Genomic DNA, 19,711 nt, shown 5'->3' on the forward strand with positions numbered 1-19,711 from the left:
CAGTTAGGATCTAGGCCTGACCAATCGTCACTTTATGAATATTACTAGTTACACTATCAAACCAGTTTCAAATAAAGTTGCAGTCACTGCCACACGGGCTTCAATACAATGGGGCATAAGACCCATCCTCTGTCCGGCTCTCCTCCGTGACCCGGAAATAGATAAGTGATGGAGTGTCAGGTGAATGGAAAGTACCTCCCCTCGATAGTAGTCGTGTCCTTCACAGTGGATTCAAAACTCTTGTTCTGGAAAGTGAAAAGCATGCTCCTATGGTAAAACAGTATGCTACATTAGTTGTACACTTGTTTTGGGATCCACCCCTATAAATGTCATTTGCCTGATGAACTTGCGAGTGGAGGAGAGTGTTTCCTCGTCGCCTCCGAAAGATTAGTCAGTGGACTGTTCATTTCTAGTTGAAGTACAGTCCACTGACTTAATTCTAAACCGCTTCCTTTCCTGCCTTTCCCTGATTGGACGGAAACTTAATGAAAGCAATAGGTTAGCAGCGTAAATTGTAAACACAAGTCAACTTCGAAGATGCCTCTGGGTCAGCATATTATGGGACAGCATCACTAATGCTACAATCCTATTTAAAAACTGCAAGTCAGTGCAGAAGAATTGTCAGAAAATACTATGCAGTTTTGTACAAATGTCTCTTATTTATTGAAAGGCCACCCCAACCCACAGTCCCCACTGTCTTGTCAGTGCAATCCAATCTATAACCATCTTGTAGTGGAGCCCATTTCATGTCCTTCTCCTGTTCCACTGGAATGTTCTTCTGTATCAATATAACAATCTGTAAACAGAACACACACAGGGACAAAACACTATGGTGAATGAGTTAACTTTTAAGAAGGTAGATCTAGGGAAGTGACATGACCATATAAGGGTGATTTATGACAGGAACAAAGATTAGTACGAAGCAAGAGGCACAGCTAGTTGAGATTTGTCACGCAGCTAGCACGTCGCTAGAGAGAGCCGCAATCTCAGTAGCCTACCTGGGTGCTTCTTGCAACCTCTTGCGTCACACATTCTTTGTTTGTGCCACTGTTTATGATAACGTCATATCACTTGGAGTCTCTGTTTAAAAATGGGTTTAATAATTTGTATTGTTGAGTGTGCACAACTCTCCATTTCATTAGCCTGGACCCAGATAGACATGTACTATCTTGCCAACTCTTATGGGTCAGTCAGATTCAGAAAAACGTTAATTAACGTCCTCAAAGAGCCATTAATTTTTTGCAGCAATCACAAACAAGGATATCTAGTCAGTTGCACAACAATACATTCAACCCAACCCTTCTGAATCAGAGGTTAGGGGGCTGCCTTAAAAAGACCGACGTCATCGGCGCCCGGAGAGCAGTACTCAAGGAATGAACAGCAGATGTTTCCACCTTGCCGGCTCGGGGATTCAAACCAGCCTTTTGTCGGTTACTGTCCCAACGTTCTAACCGCTAGGCTATCTATCCTTGCAGCCACATTTTAAAGACGAGTTAAGATGTCACAAAAAGCGATTCCAAGTCGCCGTGATCACTTCCCTTACCGGTCAGACATAGATGTTCCCTTACCCGTCAGACATAGATGTTCCCTTACCCGTCAGACATAGATGTTCCCTTACCCGTCAGACACAGATGTTCCCTTACCCGTCAGACACAGATGTTCCCTTACCCGTCAGACACAGATGTTCCCTTACCCGTCAGACACAGATGTTCCCTTACCCGTCAGACACAGATGTTCCCTTACCCGTCAGACACAGATGTTCCCTTACCCGTCAGACACAGATGTTCCCTTACCCGTCAGACACAGATGTTCCCTTACCCGTCAGACACAGATGTTCCCTTACCCGTCAGACACAGATGTTCCCTTACCCGTCAGACACAGATGTTCCCTTACCCGTCAGACACAGATGTTCCCTTACCCGTCAGACACAGATGTTCCCTTACCCGTCAGACACAGATGTTCCCTTACCCGTCAGACACAGATGTTCCCTTACCCGTCAGACACAGATGTTCCCTTACCCGTCAGACACAGATGTTCCCTTACCCGTCAGACACAGATGTTCCCTTACCCGTCAGACACAGATGTTCCCTTACCCGTCAGACACAGATGTTCCCTTACCCGTCAGACACAGATGTTCCCTTACCCGTCAGACACAGATGTTCCCTTACCCGTCAGACACAGATGTTCCCTTACCCGTCAGACACAGATGTTCCCTTACCCGTCAGACATAGATGTTCCCTTACCCGTCAGACATAGATGTTCCCTTACCCGTCAGACATAGATGTTCCCTTACCCGTCAGACATAGATGTTCCCTTACCCGTCAGACATAGATGTTCCCTTACCCGTCAGACATAGATGTTCCCTTACCCGTCAGACATAGATGTTCCCTTACCCGTCAGACATAGATGTTCCCTTACCCGTCAGACGTAGATGTTCCCTTACCCGTCAGACGTAGATGTTCCCTTACCCGTCAGACGTAGATGTTCCCTTACCCGTCAGACGTAGATGTTCCCTTACCCGTCAGACGTAGATGCTCCCTTACCCGTCAGACGTAGATGTTCCCTTACCCGTCAGACGTAGATGTTCCCTTACCCGTCAGACATAGATGTTCCCTTACCCGTCAGACATAGATGCCGACCCACAGTAGGAGAAACAACACTCCGAAGCCCATGAAGAGAGACGCCACCAGGGAGATGAGCAGCTCTTTGTACACGTCTCTGGTGTACTTAGTGGACGTCACCTCGTAGCTGGGAGACCGTTAAGGTGCTAAACAAAACAGGGAACGTTAAGATCAGTTTGAGAAGATCAGTGGTCCCGTGTGGCTCAGTTGGTAGAGCATGGCGCTTGCAACGCCAGGGTTGTGGGTTCATTCCCCACGGGGGGACCAGGATGAATATGTATTAACTTTCCAATTTGTAAGTCGCTCTGGATAAGAGCGTCTGCTAAATGACTTAAATGTAAATGTCTCCAAATGGCATTTTATTTTGGACCCCCCCCCCAAAAGTTAATTCTGCATGAACTCATGTCGTTAAATAGATTTAGTCTACTTCAGTCGTTTTGTTAAGGATGTCAAATCTCAGTCAATACATGTACAGCTCATTCGGAAAGTATTCAGACCTCTTTTTCCACATGTTTATGTTACAGCCTTATTCTAAAAGTCGATTCAATGGTCCCCCCCCCCAATCAATCTACACACACACACACACACACACACACACACACGACCCATAATGACAAAGCAAAAACAGTTTTAGAAATGTTTACAAATGTATTAAAAATAAAAACTGAAATATCACATTTACATAAGTATTCAGACCCTTTACTCAGTACTTTGTTGAAGCACCTTTGGCAGTGATTACACCCTTGTCTTCTTGGGTATTACGCTACAAGCTTGGCACACCTGTATTTGGGGAGTTTGTCCCATTCTTCTCTGCAGATCCTCTCAAGATCTGTCAGGCTGGATGGGGAGTGTTGCTGCACAGCTATTTTCAGGTCTCTCCAGAGATGTTCAATCGGGTTATAAACCCTGGGTTCTGGCTGGGCCCCTCAAGGACATTGAGACCTGTCCCGAAGCGCCTCCTGCGTTGTCTTGGCTGTGTGCTTAGGGTCGTTGTCCCGTTGGAAGGTGAATCTTCACCCCAGTCTGAGGTCCTGAGCGTACTCCCAGTTCCTGTGGCTGAAAAACATCCCCACAGCATGGTGCTGCCACCACCATGCTTCACCGTAGCAGGTTTCCTACAGACGTGACGGTTGGCATTCAGGCCAAAGAGTTCAATCTCAGTTTCATCAGACCAGAGAATCTTGTTTCTCATGGTCTGAGTCCTTTAGGTGCCTTTTGGCAAACTCCAAGCGGACTGTCATGTGCCTTTTACTGAGGAGTGGCTTCCGTCTGGTCACTACCATAAAGGCCTGATTGGTGAGTGTTGCAGATGGGTTGTCCTTCTGGAAGGTTCTCCCATCTCCACAGATAGACTCTAGAGCTCTGTCAGAGTGACAATCGGGTTCTTGGTCACCTCCCTGACCATTCTCCCCAGATTGCTCAGTTTGGCCGGGCGGCCAGCTTTAGGAAGAGTCTTGATGGTTCCAAACTTCTTCCATTTAGGAATGATGAAGGTCCCCAAGAACACAGTGGCCTCTTAATGCTGCACACATTCTTTGGTACCCTTCCCCGGATCTGTGCCTTGACAATACTGTCTCGGAGCTCTACGGACAATTCATTTGACCTCATTATTTGTTTTTTGCTCTGACATGAACTGTGAGACCTTGGAAAGGCACACACCTGTCTTTCCAAATCATGACATATCAATTGAATTTACCACAGGTGGACTCCCAAGTTGTAGAAACATCTCAAGAAAGATCAATGGAAACAGGATTCACCTGAGCTCAATTGAGTCGCATCACAAATATTTACCTATTTAAATAAGGTATGTTTTTTTAAATACATTTGCAAAATGTTCTAAACCTGTTTTCGCTTTGTCATTATGGGGTATTGTGTGTAGATTGAGAAGACATTTTTTTAAATCAATTTTATAATAAGTCTCTAACGTAACAATGTGCAGAAAGGGAACGGGTCTGAATACACTATACCTTAAGGTGGGTTTTATCAATGTTCTTCAATCCTAGAGACCCAAAGGGAGATTTAGTTGACATTGGTGCATCAGTACGGGGCTGGAACAGAAGCCTTCATACTCAGTGTGCTTTATACTCATACATGTTCTATGAGAACTCCTCCAATCAACTCCCCCCTGGACAACGTTTAAACACCCCAATCAACTCCCCCCGGACAACGTTTAAACACCCCAATCAACTGCCCCCGGACAACGTTTAAACACCCCAATCAACTGCCCCCGGACAACGTTTAAACACCCCAATCAACTGCCCCCGGACAACGTTTAAACACCCCAATCAACTGCCCCCGGTCAACGTTTAAACACCCCAATCAACTCCCCCCGGACAACGTTTAAACACCCCAATCAACTCCCCCGGACAACGTTTAAACACCCCAATCAACTCCCCCCGGACAACGTTTAAACACCCCAATCAACTCCCCCCGGACAACGTTTAAACACCCCAATCAACTCCCCCCGGACAACGTTTAAACACCCCAATCAACTCCCCCCGGACAACGTTTAAACACCCCAATCAACTCCCCCCGGACAACGTTTAAACACCCCAATCAACTCCCCCCGGACAACGTTTAAACACCCCAATCAACTCCCCCCGGACAACGTTTAAACACCCCAATCAACTCCCCCCGGACAACGTTTAAACACCCCAATCAACTCCCCCCGGACAACGTTTAAACACCCCAATCAACTCCCGCCGGACAACGTTTAAACACCCCAATCAACTCCCGCCGGACAACGTTTAAACACCCCAATCAACTCCCGCCGGACAACGTTTAAACACCCCAATCAACTCCCGCCGGACAACGTTTAAACACCCCAATCAACTCCCGCCGGACAACGTTTAAACACCCCAATCAACTCCCGCCGGACAACGTTTAAACACCCCAATCAACTCCCGCCGGACAACGTTTAAACACCCCAATCAACTCCCGCCGGACAACGTTTAAACACCCCAATCAACTCCCGCCGGACAACGTTTAAACACCCCAATCAACTCCCCCGGACAACGTTTAAACACCCCAATCAACTCCCCCGGACAACGTTTAAACACCCCAATCAACTCCCCCGGACAACGTTTAAACACCCCAATCAACTCCCCCGGACAACGTTTAAACACCCCAATCAACTCCCCCGCACAACGTTTAAACACCCCAATCAACTCCCCCGGACAACGTTTAAACACCCCAATCAACTCCCCCGGACAACGTTTAAACACCCCAATCAACTCCCCCCGGACAACGTTTAAACACCCCAATCAACTCCCCCCGGACAACGTTTAAACACCCCAATCAACTCCCCCTGGACAACGTTTAAACACGGATTCCAGAACCCCACACACTGACTCTCGGCGGCAGTGTGTGCGCCAATTCAACAGCCTAGATTTAAGTTACTACTTCTAAACAAAATGTTTTTTTTTAAATTGGGGGGGTTCTCAAACTTACAATTATGTTTCGATTCTTGCTTGAACGGTCGCTAAGATAATTGTAAATTTACCTATTTTGGATGAAGCAGTTGTTAGCTAGAATGCTAACGCTCATTGATATAGACTGTAGCAAAAGTTAGCAAAGAGACGTTTCACTAGTTAAAGTGTAAATATAAAGCAGTTGATTTGCGATGATGCCAAACAATATATTAAACAGGACGTTCATATGAGGCTTAAAATCCAAAAGTAGTGTGAAATGCACTCATACATGTTCTATGAGAACTCCCCCTTGTTCTGACACCAACGCGCATCGCCCTCATGTGGCAATGTTTGCAAACACAATAGGGGTACAAAGACGGTCACGATTCGCGGTTAAAATAAAACGGTCACTATGCAGACAGATTCACGGTTAAAATAAAACGGTCACTATGCAGACAGATTCACGGTTAAAATAAAACGGTCACTATGCAGACAGATTCACGGTCAAAATAAACAGTCACTATGCAGACAGATTCACGGTTAAAATAAAACGGTCACTATGCAGACAGATTCACGGTCAAAATAAACAGTCACTATGCAGACAGATTCACGGTCAAAATAAACAGTCACTATGCAGACAGATTCACGGTCAAAATAAACAGTCACTATGCAGACAGATTCGCGGTTAAAATAAAACGGTCACTATGCAGACAGATTCACGGTTAAAATAAAACGGTCACTATGCAGACAGATTCACGGTCAAAATAAACAGTCACTATGCAGACAGATTCACGGTCAAAATAAACAGTCACTATGCAGACAGATTCACGGTCAAAATAAACAGTCACTATGCAGACAGATTCACGGTCAAAATAAACAGTCACTATGCAGACAGATTCACGGTCAAAATAAACAGTCACTATGCAGACAGATTCACGGTCAAAATAAACGGTCACTATGCAGACAGATTCACGGTCAAAATAAACAGTCACTATGCAGACAGATTCACGGTCAAAATAAACAGTCACTATGCAGACAGATTCACGGTCAAAATAAACAGTCACTATGCAGACAGATTCACGGTCAAAATAAACAGTCACTATGCAGACAGATTCACGGTCAAAATAAACGGTCACTATGCAGACAGATTCACGGTCAAAATAAACGGTCACTATGCAGACAGATTCACGGTCAAAATAAACAGTCACTATGCAGACAGATTCACGGTCAAAATAAACAGTCACTATGCAGACAGATTCACGGTCAAAATAAACGGTCACTATGCAGACAGATTCACGGTCAAAATAAACAGTCACTATGCAGACAGATTCACGGTCAAAATAAACGGTCACTATGCAGACAGATTCACGGTCAAAATAAACAGTCACTATGCAGACAGATTCACGGTCAAAATAAACAGTCACTATGCAGACAGATTCACGGTCAAAATAAACGGTCACTATGCAGACAGATTCACGGTCAAAATAAACGGTCACTATGCAGACAGATTCACGGTCAAAATAAACGGTCACTATGCAGACAGATTCACGGTCAAAATAAACAGTCACTATGCAGACAGATTCACGGTCAAAATAAACAGTCACTATGCAGACAGATTCACGGTCAAAATAAACAGTCACTATGCAGACAGATTCACGGTCAAAATAAACAGTCACTATGCAGACAGATTCACGGTCAAAATAAACGGTCACTATGCAGACAGATTCACGGTCAAAATAAACGGTCACTATGCAGACAGATTCACGGTCAAAATAAACGGTCACTATGCAGACAGATTCACGGTCAAAATAAACAGTCACTATGCAGACAGATTCACGGTCAAAATAAACGTCACTATGCAGACAGATTCACGGTCAAAATAAACGGTCACTATGCAGACAGATTCACGGTCAAAATAAACGGTCACTATGCAGACAGATTCACGGTCAAAATAAACAGTCACTATGCAGACAGATTCACGGTCAAAATAAACAGTCACTATGCAGACAGATTCACGGTCAAAATAAACAGTCACTATGCAGACAGATTCACGGTCAAAATAAACAGTCACTATGCAGACAGATTCACGGTCAAAATAAACAGTCACTATGCAGACAGATTCACGGTCAAAATAAACGGTCACTATGCAGACAGATTCACGGTCAAAATAAACGGTCACTATGCAGACAGATTCACGGTCAAAATAAACAGTCACTATGCAGACAGATTCACGGTCAAAATAAACAGTCACTATGCAGACAGATTCACGGTCAAAATAAACGGTCACTATGCAGACAGATTCACGGTCAAAATAAACAGTCACTATGCAGACAGATTCACGGTCAAAATAAACGGTCACTATGCAGACAGGTTCACGGTCAAAATAAACAGTCACTATGCAGACAGATTCACGGTCAAAATAAACAGTCACTATGCAGACAGATTCACGGTCAAAATAAACGGTCACTATGCAGACAGATTCACGGTCAAAATAAACGGTCACTATGCAGACAGATTCACGGTCAAAATAAACGGTCACTATGCAGACAGATTCACGGTCAAAATAAACAGTCACTATGCAGACAGATTCACGGTCAAAATAAACAGTCACTATGCAGACAGATTCACGGTCAAAATAAACAGTCACTATGCAGACAGATTCACGGTCAAAATAAACAGTCACTATGCAGACAGATTCACGGTCAAAATAAACGGTCACTATGCAGACAGATTCACGGTCAAAATAAACGGTCACTATGCAGACAGATTCACGGTCAAAATAAACGGTCACTATGCAGACAGATTCACGGTCAAAATAAACAGTCACTATGCAGACAGATTCACGGTCAAAATAAACGGTCACTATGCAGACAGATTCACGGTCAAAATAAACAGTCACTATGCAGACAGATTCACGGTCAAAATAAACAGTCACTATGCAGACAGACGGCCAGGATTCACGGTCAAAATAAACAGTCACTATGATGATAGACGGCCATGGAAGGATACACAAAGAACCACGCAGTGAAGAACATCCCGATAGCCAGTAGAACCACGGTGAGGTGGGGGAAGACTGCCGGGTTCACCGGACTGGTGTATCTGGTCATCGCCTCCAGCTCCTGAGGGAACAGAGACAATGTAGAGAGATTCACTCGGTGTGTGTTTCTGGTTTAGGACATCAGGACAATATTCCACATTTGTAAATAAAAACAAATGTTTGGGTTTAAAACTACATAAATATAATTAACTAGGTACACATCAACCTGACTGACTATCATGACAGTTGAATAAGATAGTCTTCTTTGGAACCGTCTGTGGGAGGCTGTACTGGGTGTTTGCTTGCTACCTAAGCTTGGTATTTATTGCTCAGTTATTTTAAATAGTTACTGTATTCCCATCGAAACATATTTACTGTTATTCGATTAACTGATAGCTACAAACATAACGTCGAATGACAAGCTACCGTTGGCTAACAAAGCTATTCCCATTGCAACACGGAAATGTCTCGCTTCAACCATTTTAATCAATTAAATGTCAGGTTTTCATTTAGACAAATGGCATTACGTAGCTATAAGCAGCATTTCATAGTCAAGTTATTATTAGAAAACCGCGCATTAGATCCAAATCCCTTACCATTTTGTTGAGTTGATGCTTGCTTGCTCCTACTGCAGAACCAAAGAGGAAAGAGCCACGTCAGTTCTCCAGAGGTTCTCAAGACCACATAAAAATACTTGGCCGCCACCTAGCGGGCTGGAGAAAAACAGTTTCACTCTAAATCCAACGTTTATTTATTCAATGGTTTATTCCCAAACGTATTCCTTTACATGAAATTATTTTGTGCTAGTGGGATCTAATCTCCCCCCCCCCCCTCTCTCTCTCTCTCTCTCTCTCTCCTCTCTCTCCCTCTCTCTCTCTCACCCTCCCTCCCTCTCTCTTCTCTCTCTCTGTCTCTCTGTCTCCCCCTCTCTCTCACTCTCACCCTCCCTCTCTCTCTCTCTCACACACAATAACATATGTAGACCTAAACTCCCCATGGCCATCAATCAACCAAAATACACATTTTGTTTTCAATCAATATTTTATTTACTGCATTCATATTATGACAACATGCTCTTTAACACACAAAAAATACAAAACAGCAAAGACTCCAAAATAAATGTCATGATCGTGTATTAAAAATAAAGTAAGAGGTAAGACTAAAAAGCACACATTTATAGGGAGAACTTTAAAAGCAGGAACAGGACTAGTATAGAGGTGAATGAAGGAGGGGTATTTATGCTTTCATTAAGTATTTTAGTGTTCTGAAGGGCTTTAAGCCATAAGAATTAGAGTAATAAGATAAACCTATTTAAAAATGAAGTAAAGATTTAAAGTGTAATTTAACACCTGATTTCCTTAACAAAAAGCCACATCTCAATCGGTGGTCCAGGTATGACACGGTGTGACACGGCACAGGATGGCCTTTTCCTCTTTAGTTCTCTGCTGTTTCTCAAGCAAGATGGAGGCCGATGACATCACGGATTCCCATCAGACAAACTCCTTGAATTCTCTACCCTCTCGCTCTCTCTCTCTCTCTCTCTCTGTGATTTCTTATCCAGTGAGACAGGTAAAAGCCGAATAGCGATTTTGATTGGCACAGAGTTTCATAATATAGCATAACAATGTTTACATATGAATAATATAACAACAACAAGGATAGAGTAACAACAGTCAACGTTATAATGATATAACTAAAATAACATAAAAAGGAGCATACATTGTTACAAAATGAAGCTACACAGTAACATTTCATGAATTTCTATACCATTTGAAACCAGTTGGATCCAGTTGGAACCAGTTGGAACCATTTGAAGCCAGTTGGAACCATTTGAAGCCAGTTGGAACCAGTTGGAACCAGTTGGAACCATTTGAAGCCAGTTGGAACCATTTGAAACCAGTTGGAACCAGTTGGAACCATTTGAAGCCAGTTGGAACCATTTGAAGCCAGTTGGAACCATTTGAAGCCAGTTGGAACCAGTTGAAACCAGTTGGAACCATTTGAAACCAGTTGGAACCAGATGGAACCATTTGAAACCAGATGGAACCATTTGAAACCAGATGGAACCATTTGAAACCAGTTGGAACCATTTGAAGCCAGTTGGAACCATTTGAAGCCAGTTGGAACCATTTGAAGCCAGATGGAACCACCCAAGAGAGTATAAATCAGTTGATATATACAATGCTATGCTGGTTTCACTGTAAAGGCTGGCTGGTGCATTATAAATAAGCTATTACACTGTACTCATGCATGTCAACATCATATTGGTAATACAGTAGAGTACAATGTCTTTATATTTTGTCATCTTCAAGGAAGTATATTCATTTGATTAGTTTTTTTTTTAATTTATATTTCTCATGACACAACAGGTCAGGTGAGATCTTCAACACACCTGGTCTCAGAGGGACTGTGTTCAATACACCTGTTTCAACACACCTGGTCGCAGTATCAGAATACTTTGTTAACTTGAGGCATTCAGATACCAGATGTCCAAAGGGTCCTTCATCACGTACTAATACATGTATATAATAAGTACTGTATTGTTATGACATATGAGAAACATAGTAAATAGTATATCAAAGAGGGGAGTGGTCAGTGAGTATGGGAAAGACAATAACAGAGTACATATGAAAAACTATTTCCAGAGGAGATAGTTATAAACATGTTAGTGTGGCCTCTGGACTCATTCAGGAGGGTGTTAGCGTGGGCTCTGGACTCATTCAGCAAGGTGTTAGTGTGGCCTCTGGACTCATTCAGGAAGGTGTTAGTGGCCTCTGTACTCATTCAGGAAGGTGTTAGTGGCCTCTGGACTCATTCAGGAAGGTGTTAGCGTGGCCTCTGGACTCATTCAGGAAGGTGTTAGTGTGGCCTCTGGACTCATTCAGGAAGGTGTTAGTGTGGCCTCTGGACTCATTCAGGAAGGTGTTAGCGTGGCCTCTGGACTCATTCAGGAAGGTGTTAGTGTGGCCTCTGGACTCATTCAGGAAGGTGTTAGTGTGGCCTCTGGACTCATTCAGGAAGGTGTTAGCGTGGCCTCTGTACTCATTCAGGAAGGTGTTAGTGTGGCCTCTGGACTCATTCAGGAAGGTGTTAGTGTGGCCTCTGGACTCATTCAGGAAGGTGTTAGTGTGGCCTCTGGACTCATTCAGGAAGGTGTTAGTGCCTCTGGACTCATTCAGGAAGGTGTTAGCGTGGCCTCTGGACTCATTCAGGAAGGTGTTAGCGTGGGCTCTGGACTCATTCAGGAAGGTGTTAGCGTGGCCTCTGGACTCATTCAGGAAGGTGTTAGTGTGGCCTCTGGACTCATTCAGGAAGGTGTTAGCGTGGCCTCTGGACTCATTCAGGAAGGTGTTAGTGTGGCCTCTGGACTCATTCAGGAGGGTGTTAGTGTGGCCTCTGGACTCATTCAGGAAGGTGGTAGTGTGACCTCTGGACTCATTCAGGAAGGTGTTAGTGTGGCCTCTGGACTCATTCAGGAAGGTGTTAGTGTGGCCTCTGGACTCATTCAGGAAGGTGTTAGTGCCTCTGGACTCATTCAGGAAGGTGTTAGTGTGGCCTCTGGACTCATTCAGGAAGGTGTTAGTGTGGCCTCTGGACTCATTCAGGAAGGTGTTAGTGTGGCCTCTGGACTCATTCAGGAAGGTGTTAGTGTGGCCTCTGGACTCATTCAGGAAGGTGTTAGCGTGGCCTCTGGACTCATTCAGGAAGGTGTTAGCGTGGGCTCTGGACTCATTCAGGAAGGTGTTAGCGTGGGCTCTGGACTCATTCAGGAAGGTGTTAGCGTGGGCTCTGGACTCATTCAGGAAGGTGTTAGTGTGGCCTCTGGACTCATTCAGGAAGGTGTTAGCGTGGGCTCTGGACTCATTCAGGAAGGTGTTAGTGCCTCTGGACTCATTCAGGAAGGTGTTAGCGTGGCCTCTGGACTCATTCAGGAGGGTGTTAGTGTGGCGTTTCTTGTTCGGTTATACAAGACCCAGGTCACAAAATGGATGCCTCTATTAGCTCAGACATGAACAGCATTCAATCGAGTCCAGGAGCTGCTTCTGTGTGATGATAAGACGACAGCCGTCTTGTTTTGTAGAGGAAGATAAGGCACCAGCGGTTTCAAAAACGTCGTTCAGATGTCAATATTTGTGTGGTCTAGTCTTGAAAACCAGACTCTAAGTTGGAGCATTTGAAAATTGTGGGAGGCAAAGCTTTTATCAACATCACGATCCAGAGCAGAAAGTCATCTCTGATCTTCTACAATTCAAACACATAAAACAGACAATATATAGCTAACAAAGTACTTCTTAAACACACATTGTATTTTGCTAGTGGTTAAGCATTATTAAATCCAGTGAGTGTGTTACAGTGTAAACATTTCCAGTGGGCAAGTTATAGTGTAAAATTTCCAGTAGGCAAGATACAGTGTAAAAATGTCCAGTGTTCTTGTAACATATAGTCCCTTGTTGGACCTGATCAATGCCATTATCAGCTGCTGGAATTCTACAGCATACACTGCATACCAATGTCCCAGTACAGTGTATAGAATTAGAATCATAGAATCAGAGTCATTCTAATTCTGTGGTTCCAGTACAGTGTATAGAATTAGAATCATAGAATCATAGAATCAGAGTCATTCTAATTCTGTGGTTCCAGTAGAGTGTATAGAATTAGAATCAGAGAATCATAGAATCAGAGTCATTCTAATTCTGTGGTTCCAGTACAGTGTATAGAATTAGAATCATAGAATCATATAATCAGAGTCATTCTAATTCTGTGGTTCCAGTACAGTGTATAGAATTAGAATCATAGAATCAGAGTCATTCTAATTCTGTGGTTCCAGTACAGTGTATAGAATTAGAATCAGAGAATCATAGAATCAGAGTCATTCTAATTCTGTGGTTCCAGTACAGTGTATAGAATTAGAATCATAGAATCATATAATCAGAGTCATTCTAATTCTGTGGTTCCAGTACAGTGTATAGATTTAGAATCATAGAATCATATAATCAGAGTCATTCTAATTCTGTGGTTCCAGTACAGTGTATAGAATTAGAATCATAGAATCATAGAATCAGAGTCATTCTAATTCTGTGGTTCCAGTGCAGTGTTTCAGAGCACACAATGTATCTGCTGAGAGCATACAGTGTATACCATAGACAGACAATATGGGTTCTATAACTATGGTGTATACAGTGGTCTACCGTTTCCAGTTATCTGAGTTCATCTCCATGCTTATCATGCTGAGTCATTCACTTCTTGTAGATTTGATATACTCCTGTGATTTAATGCATTTCAATTCAAATGTGTTTCTTCTGTGTCTAAGCGTTTACCTTTAATGGATCATCAGCTACCTGTATAGATGTATCAGATTTATGAATGTATCCGTATCAATCTGATGTAGAGTTTGTTTCAACTCCACGGCAGTGAGCGCCCTCAAACCAGTCAGGTGATTCTCTGCTAGGCTGCTTTTTAGTTTAGTTTCTCTAACACCCTCAAAATTCAACACTGTTCATTCTTCCCCTCTAATCGGGGACTGATTTAGACCTGGGACACTTGGTGTGTGTAATTAATTATCAGGTAGAACAGAAAACCAGCAGGCTCCAGACCTCGTAGGGCAACAGTTGAATATCCCTAACAGATAGGTCAGACTTAATTCTGGTATCTTTCACAAAATTCCCAGATTTTCCCAAATATCCTGTTTTGAAGATTCCGGATTTCGTCACTTCTGATTGCGGGAATCTTCCAAACGGGATTTCTGGGAAACCTGGGAATTTTGTTACCGGAATGCATAGACAAATAATGTTTCAGACAAACTTCTACAGTAGTATATCCAAATCCACTGACTATGGTGCCATCTGGGAGGATCCAGACAGGAAGTCAAGACATACAGCAGCCCAGAACGGAATGTTAGTCAACTGTGAATTTGACTCTCCTATCATCATTCTCACTAGAACCAAATGTATTAAACCATACATTCAAAACAGTTTTTTTTTGTTTTCAGTCATAAGGAATGGTTAGAGTGTACAGTAGACACAAAACAAGTTCAGGAAAATGGATATTATCAATTGGCAAAAATACAAAATGATTAATAAGCCATAATATAACACTATAGCATTATGATAAACTTAGGTTTCATATAATGAGGTGCATAGGAGCTGTAGTTTGGTGGATATGTTTCTGTACAGGACAGGATGGGTAGGAGAGAGAGAGAGAGAGATGGGATAGGAGGTGTAGTAGTTAAAGGGACAGTTGGGATTTGATCTACTTCCCCAGAGTCAGATGAACTCGTGGATACCAGTTTTATGTCTCCGCGTGCAGTATGAAGAAAGTCGCTAACACTAATTCCAGTCATTGCGCTATATGAGAACAGCTAGAATGCTAGCTGTTCCTGTAGACTTCCAGTCATTGCGCTAACGCTAGTTAGCATTGGCTCGCAAAACTACCTCTAACTTACAACTGCACGCAGAGACATAACAATTGGGTATCCACGAGTTCATCTGACTCAGGGGAAGTAGATAAAAGGGCAACTGTCCCTTTAAGAAACCCCGAGTCAGTCAGGGGATAGGCTAGATTCAAAGCAAGCACGCTCGTTTGCATGCTTAGTTCCCTCTCCTCTCATGCGCAGCTGCTTTGAATGAGGAAGTAGAAGTCAGAGTATGGTGGTGTGGTGGTGGATACCTTCTCCTCCTCTACGCCACACCTCACTTCACTCTGCCAGAATGAGAAGAGGACAGAGGTCAAGATTAGATTGAAGCAACTTTATATATTGATTTTTTTTTTTTTTTACGCTCAAATATAATCGATTCAATACTCACAGACTTGGCCACTCTGAAGTGATAGGTGACGTCCTGGAATGACAGTACGGGTACTGGCCACAGGTGATCTGTCCCCTGAGGAGAAAGAGGTCAAGAGGTCAGTCAGTTTCTCCATAAGCAAAGTAATCAACAACAGGGTTGGGGTCAATTCTGCTTCAACTCAGTCCATTTGGAAAGTATTGGAATTACAGTTTACTTCCTTAATTGAAATAGAATGAACCCCGAACTCTGGTCAGTGATAAACTCAGCAAAAAAATAAACGTCCCTTTTTCAGGACCCTGTCTTTCAAAGATAATTCGTAAAAATTCAAATAACTTCACAGATCTTCATTGTAAAGGGTTTAAACACTGTTTCCGTGCTTGTTCAATGAACCATAAACAATTTATGAACATGCACCTGTGGAACGGTCATTAAGACACTAACAGCTTACAGACGGTAGGCAATTAAGGTCACAGTTATGAAAACTTAAGACACTAAAGAGGCCTTTCTACTGACTCTGAAAAACACCAAAAGAAAGATGCCCAGGATTCCTGCTCATCTGCGTGAACGTGCCTTAGGCATGCTGCAAGGAGGCATGAGGACTGCAGATTGCAATGTCTGTACTGTGAGACGCCTAAGACAGCGCTGCAGAGAGACAGGACAGACAGCTGATTGTCCTCACTGTGGCAGACCACGTGTAACAACACCTGCACAGGATCGGTACATCCGAACATCACACCTCCGGGACAGGCACAGGATGGCAACAACAACTGCCCCGAGTTACACCAGGAATGCACAATCCCTCCATCAGTGCTGAGACTGTCCGCAATAGGCTGAGAGAGGCTAGACTGAGGGCTTGTAGGCCTGTTGTAAGGCGAGTCGCGGTTTTGTCTCACCAGGGGTGATGGTCGGATTCACGTTTATTGTCGAAGAAATTAGCGTTACACCGAGGCCTGTACTCTGGAGCGGGATTGATTTGGAGGTGGAGGGTCCGTCATGGTCTGGGGCGGTGTGTCACAGCATCATCGGACTGAGCTTGTTGTCATTGCAGGCAATCTCAAAGCTGTGCGTTACAGGGAAGACATCCTCCTCCCTCATGAGGTACCCTTCCTGCAGGCTCATCCTGACAAGACCATCCAGCATGACAATGCCACCAGCCATACTGCTCGTTCTGTGCGTGATTTCCTGCAAGACAGGAATGTCAGTGTTCTGCCATGGCCAGCGACGAGCCCGGATCTCAATCCCATTGAGCACGTCTGGGTCCTGTTGGATTGGAGGGTGAGGGCTTGGGCCATTCCCCCCAGAAATGTCTGGGAACTTGCAGATGCCTTGGTGGAAGAGTGGGGTAACATCTCACAGCAAGAACTGGCAAATATGTTGCAGTCCATGAGGAGGAGATGCACTGCAGTACGTAATGCAGCTGGTGGCCACACCTAATACTGACTGTTTGATTTTGACCTCCCCCCCCCACACACTTTGTTCAGCGACACATTATTCAATTTCTGTTAGTCACATGTCTGTGGAACTTGTTCAGTTTATGTCCCAGTTGTTAAATCTTGTTATGTTCCTACAAATATTTACACATGTTAAGTTTGCTGAAAATAAACCCAGTTGACAGTGAAAGGACGTTTCTTTTTTTTGCTGAGTTAATGTCTTATACTGTATTAAGTGTATAGATGTACCTCAGTTACTTTTTTCTCTCCAGCATGAAGCTCTGTCTCTGTGTGGTCAGGACACAGACGTCCTCTGGTGGCTCCACACTGTCTGACCCACACGCTGGCACTGGAACTGAGGACAGAGGGAAGCATGGTGACAAGTCGTTACAACACTGTGTGAAGAAACAGGAAATGAGGACGGAGGGAAGAATGGTGACATTTCATTACAACACTGTGTGAAGAAACAGGAAATGAGGACGGAGGGAAGAATGGTGACAAGTCTTTACAGGCGTGATCAATAGAAAAGGTGTAGTTGGTAAATCATATCATATAATCTATTTTGTGGGGGAAAAAAACAGGTTTGTCTGCTTGGCAACTACATATAAACACATGCAGCTGTCATGGACTTCATCATAATGGTAGATAGCTGAGTTGTTTTGTTGTTTTATGTCCTGTGGTCTGGACTTCATGTGGAGAGTGATCTGTAACCATGCCTACTCACATCATGTGGAGAGTGATCTGTAACCATGCCTACTCACATCATGTGGAGAGTGATCTGTAACCATGCCTACTCACATCATGTGTAGAGTGATCTGTAACCATGCCTACTCACATCATGTGTAGAGTGATCTGTAACCATGCCTACTCACATCATGTGGAGAGTGATCTGTAACCATGCCTACTCACATCATGTGGAGAGTGATCTGTAACCATGCCTACTCACATCATGTGGAGAGTGATCTGTAACCATGCCTACTCACATCATGTGGAGAGTGATCTGTCACCATGCCTACTCACATCATGTGTAGAGTGATCTGTCACCATGCCTACTCACATCATGTGTAGAGTGATCTGTAACCATGCCTACTCACATCATGTGGAGAGTGATCTGTGACCATGCCTACTCACATCATGTGTAGAGTGATCTGTAACCATGCCTACTCACATCATGTGTAGAGTGATCTGTAACCATGCCTACTCACATCATGTGTAGAGTGATCTGTAACCATGCCTACTCACATCATGTGTAGAGTGATCTGTCACCATGCCTACTCACATCATGTGGAGAGTGATCTGTAACCATGCCTACTCACATCATGTGGAGAGTGATCTGTAACCATGCCTACTCACATCATGTGGAGAGTGATCTGTAACCATGCCTACTCACATCATGTGTAGAGTGATCTGTAACCATGGCTACTCACATCATGTGGAGAGTGATCTGTCACCATGCCTACTCACATCATGTGTAGAGTGATCTGTAACCATGCCTACTCACATCATGTGTAGAGTGATCTGTAACCATGCCTACTCACATCATGTGTAGAGTGATCTGTAACCATGCCTACTCACATCATGTGGAGAGTGATCTGTAACCATGCCTACTCACATCATGTGGAGAGTGATCTGTAACCATGCCTACTCACATCATGTGTAGAGTGATCTGTAACCATGCCTACTCACATCATGTGGAGAGTGATCTGTAACCATGCCTACTCACATCATGTGGAGAGTGATCTGTAACCATGCCTACTCACATCATGTGGAGAGTGATCTGTAACCATGCCTACTCACATCATGTGGAGAGTGATCTGTAACCATGCCTACTCACATCATGTGGAGAGTGATCTGTCACCATGCCTACTCACATCATGTGTAGAGTGATCTGTAACCATGCCTACTCACATCATGTGTAGAGTGATCTGTAACCATGCCTACTCACATCATGTGTAGAGTGATCTGTAACCATGCCTACTCACATCATGTGGAGAGTGATCTATAACCATGCCTACTCACATCATGTGGAGAGTGATCTGTAACCATGCCTACTCACATCATGTGTAGAGTGATCTGTAACCATGCCTACTCACATCATGTGTAGAGTGATCTGTAACCATGACTACTCACATCATGTGTAGAGTGATCTGTGTCATGGAAGAGTTCTTGATTGCTGAGAGTGGTACGGTATAGCTGTAGATAAAACATAAAAATCATTATGTAATGCAGTCACACAAACCCCAACAATACTAGCAATTTATCTTTATTGACATTTTTTAAAATTTTATTTAACCTTTATTTAACTAGGCAAGTCAGTTAAGAACAAATGCTCATTTACAATGACGGCCTACCAAAAGGCAAAAGGCCTCCTGCGGGGACGGGAGCTGGGATTTAAAAAATAAATAAATAAAAATATAGGACAAAACAC

At 43.6% G+C, this 19,711-nt stretch overlaps 2 protein-coding genes across 7 annotated transcripts in view; both read right to left on the bottom strand.

Moving 5' to 3' along the window:
* Positions 1 to 639: 639 nt before the first annotated feature.
* Positions 640 to 9,790, bottom strand: LOC139577501 (dolichyl-diphosphooligosaccharide--protein glycosyltransferase subunit TMEM258). Of its 2 annotated transcripts, none has more exons than XM_071404532.1 (4): positions 9,665 to 9,790; positions 9,041 to 9,150; positions 2,619 to 2,748; positions 640 to 796 (listed from the first exon to the last, which is right to left on the bottom strand). In XM_071404532.1, the coding sequence occupies exons 1-3, from the start codon at positions 9,665 to 9,667 to the stop codon at positions 2,622 to 2,624; spliced, it is 240 nt and encodes a 79-aa protein (XP_071260633.1). In that variant the 5' UTR covers positions 9,668 to 9,790; the 3' UTR covers positions 640 to 796; positions 2,619 to 2,621. The 2 variants fall into 2 exon arrangements, with proteins under 2 accessions (XP_071260633.1, XP_071260634.1); XM_071404533.1 differs by having other exon boundaries at positions 2,594 to 2,748.
* Positions 9,791 to 13,210: 3,420 nt separating this feature from the next.
* The window catches only part of LOC139578036 (myelin regulatory factor-like), a 73,417-nt gene continuing 66,916 nt past the window's right edge, over positions 13,211 to 19,711 (bottom strand). For all 5 annotated transcript variants that reach the window (XM_071405176.1, XM_071405179.1, XM_071405181.1 and 2 more), the window contains 4 exons: positions 19,414 to 19,476; positions 17,533 to 17,638; positions 15,872 to 15,946; positions 13,211 to 15,767 (listed from right to left, as the gene is read on the bottom strand). In XM_071405176.1, coding sequence (XP_071261277.1) covers positions 15,672 to 15,767; positions 15,872 to 15,946; positions 17,533 to 17,638; positions 19,414 to 19,476 — 340 coding nt within the window. In that variant the 3' untranslated portion in view covers positions 13,211 to 15,671. The remainder of the gene's footprint in view (positions 15,768 to 15,871; positions 15,947 to 17,532; positions 17,639 to 19,413; positions 19,477 to 19,711) is intronic.

This window comes from Salvelinus alpinus, chromosome 6, assembly GCF_045679555.1.
Source record: "Salvelinus alpinus chromosome 6, SLU_Salpinus.1, whole genome shotgun sequence".
NCBI lineage: Eukaryota > Metazoa > Chordata > Actinopteri > Salmoniformes > Salmonidae > Salvelinus > Salvelinus alpinus.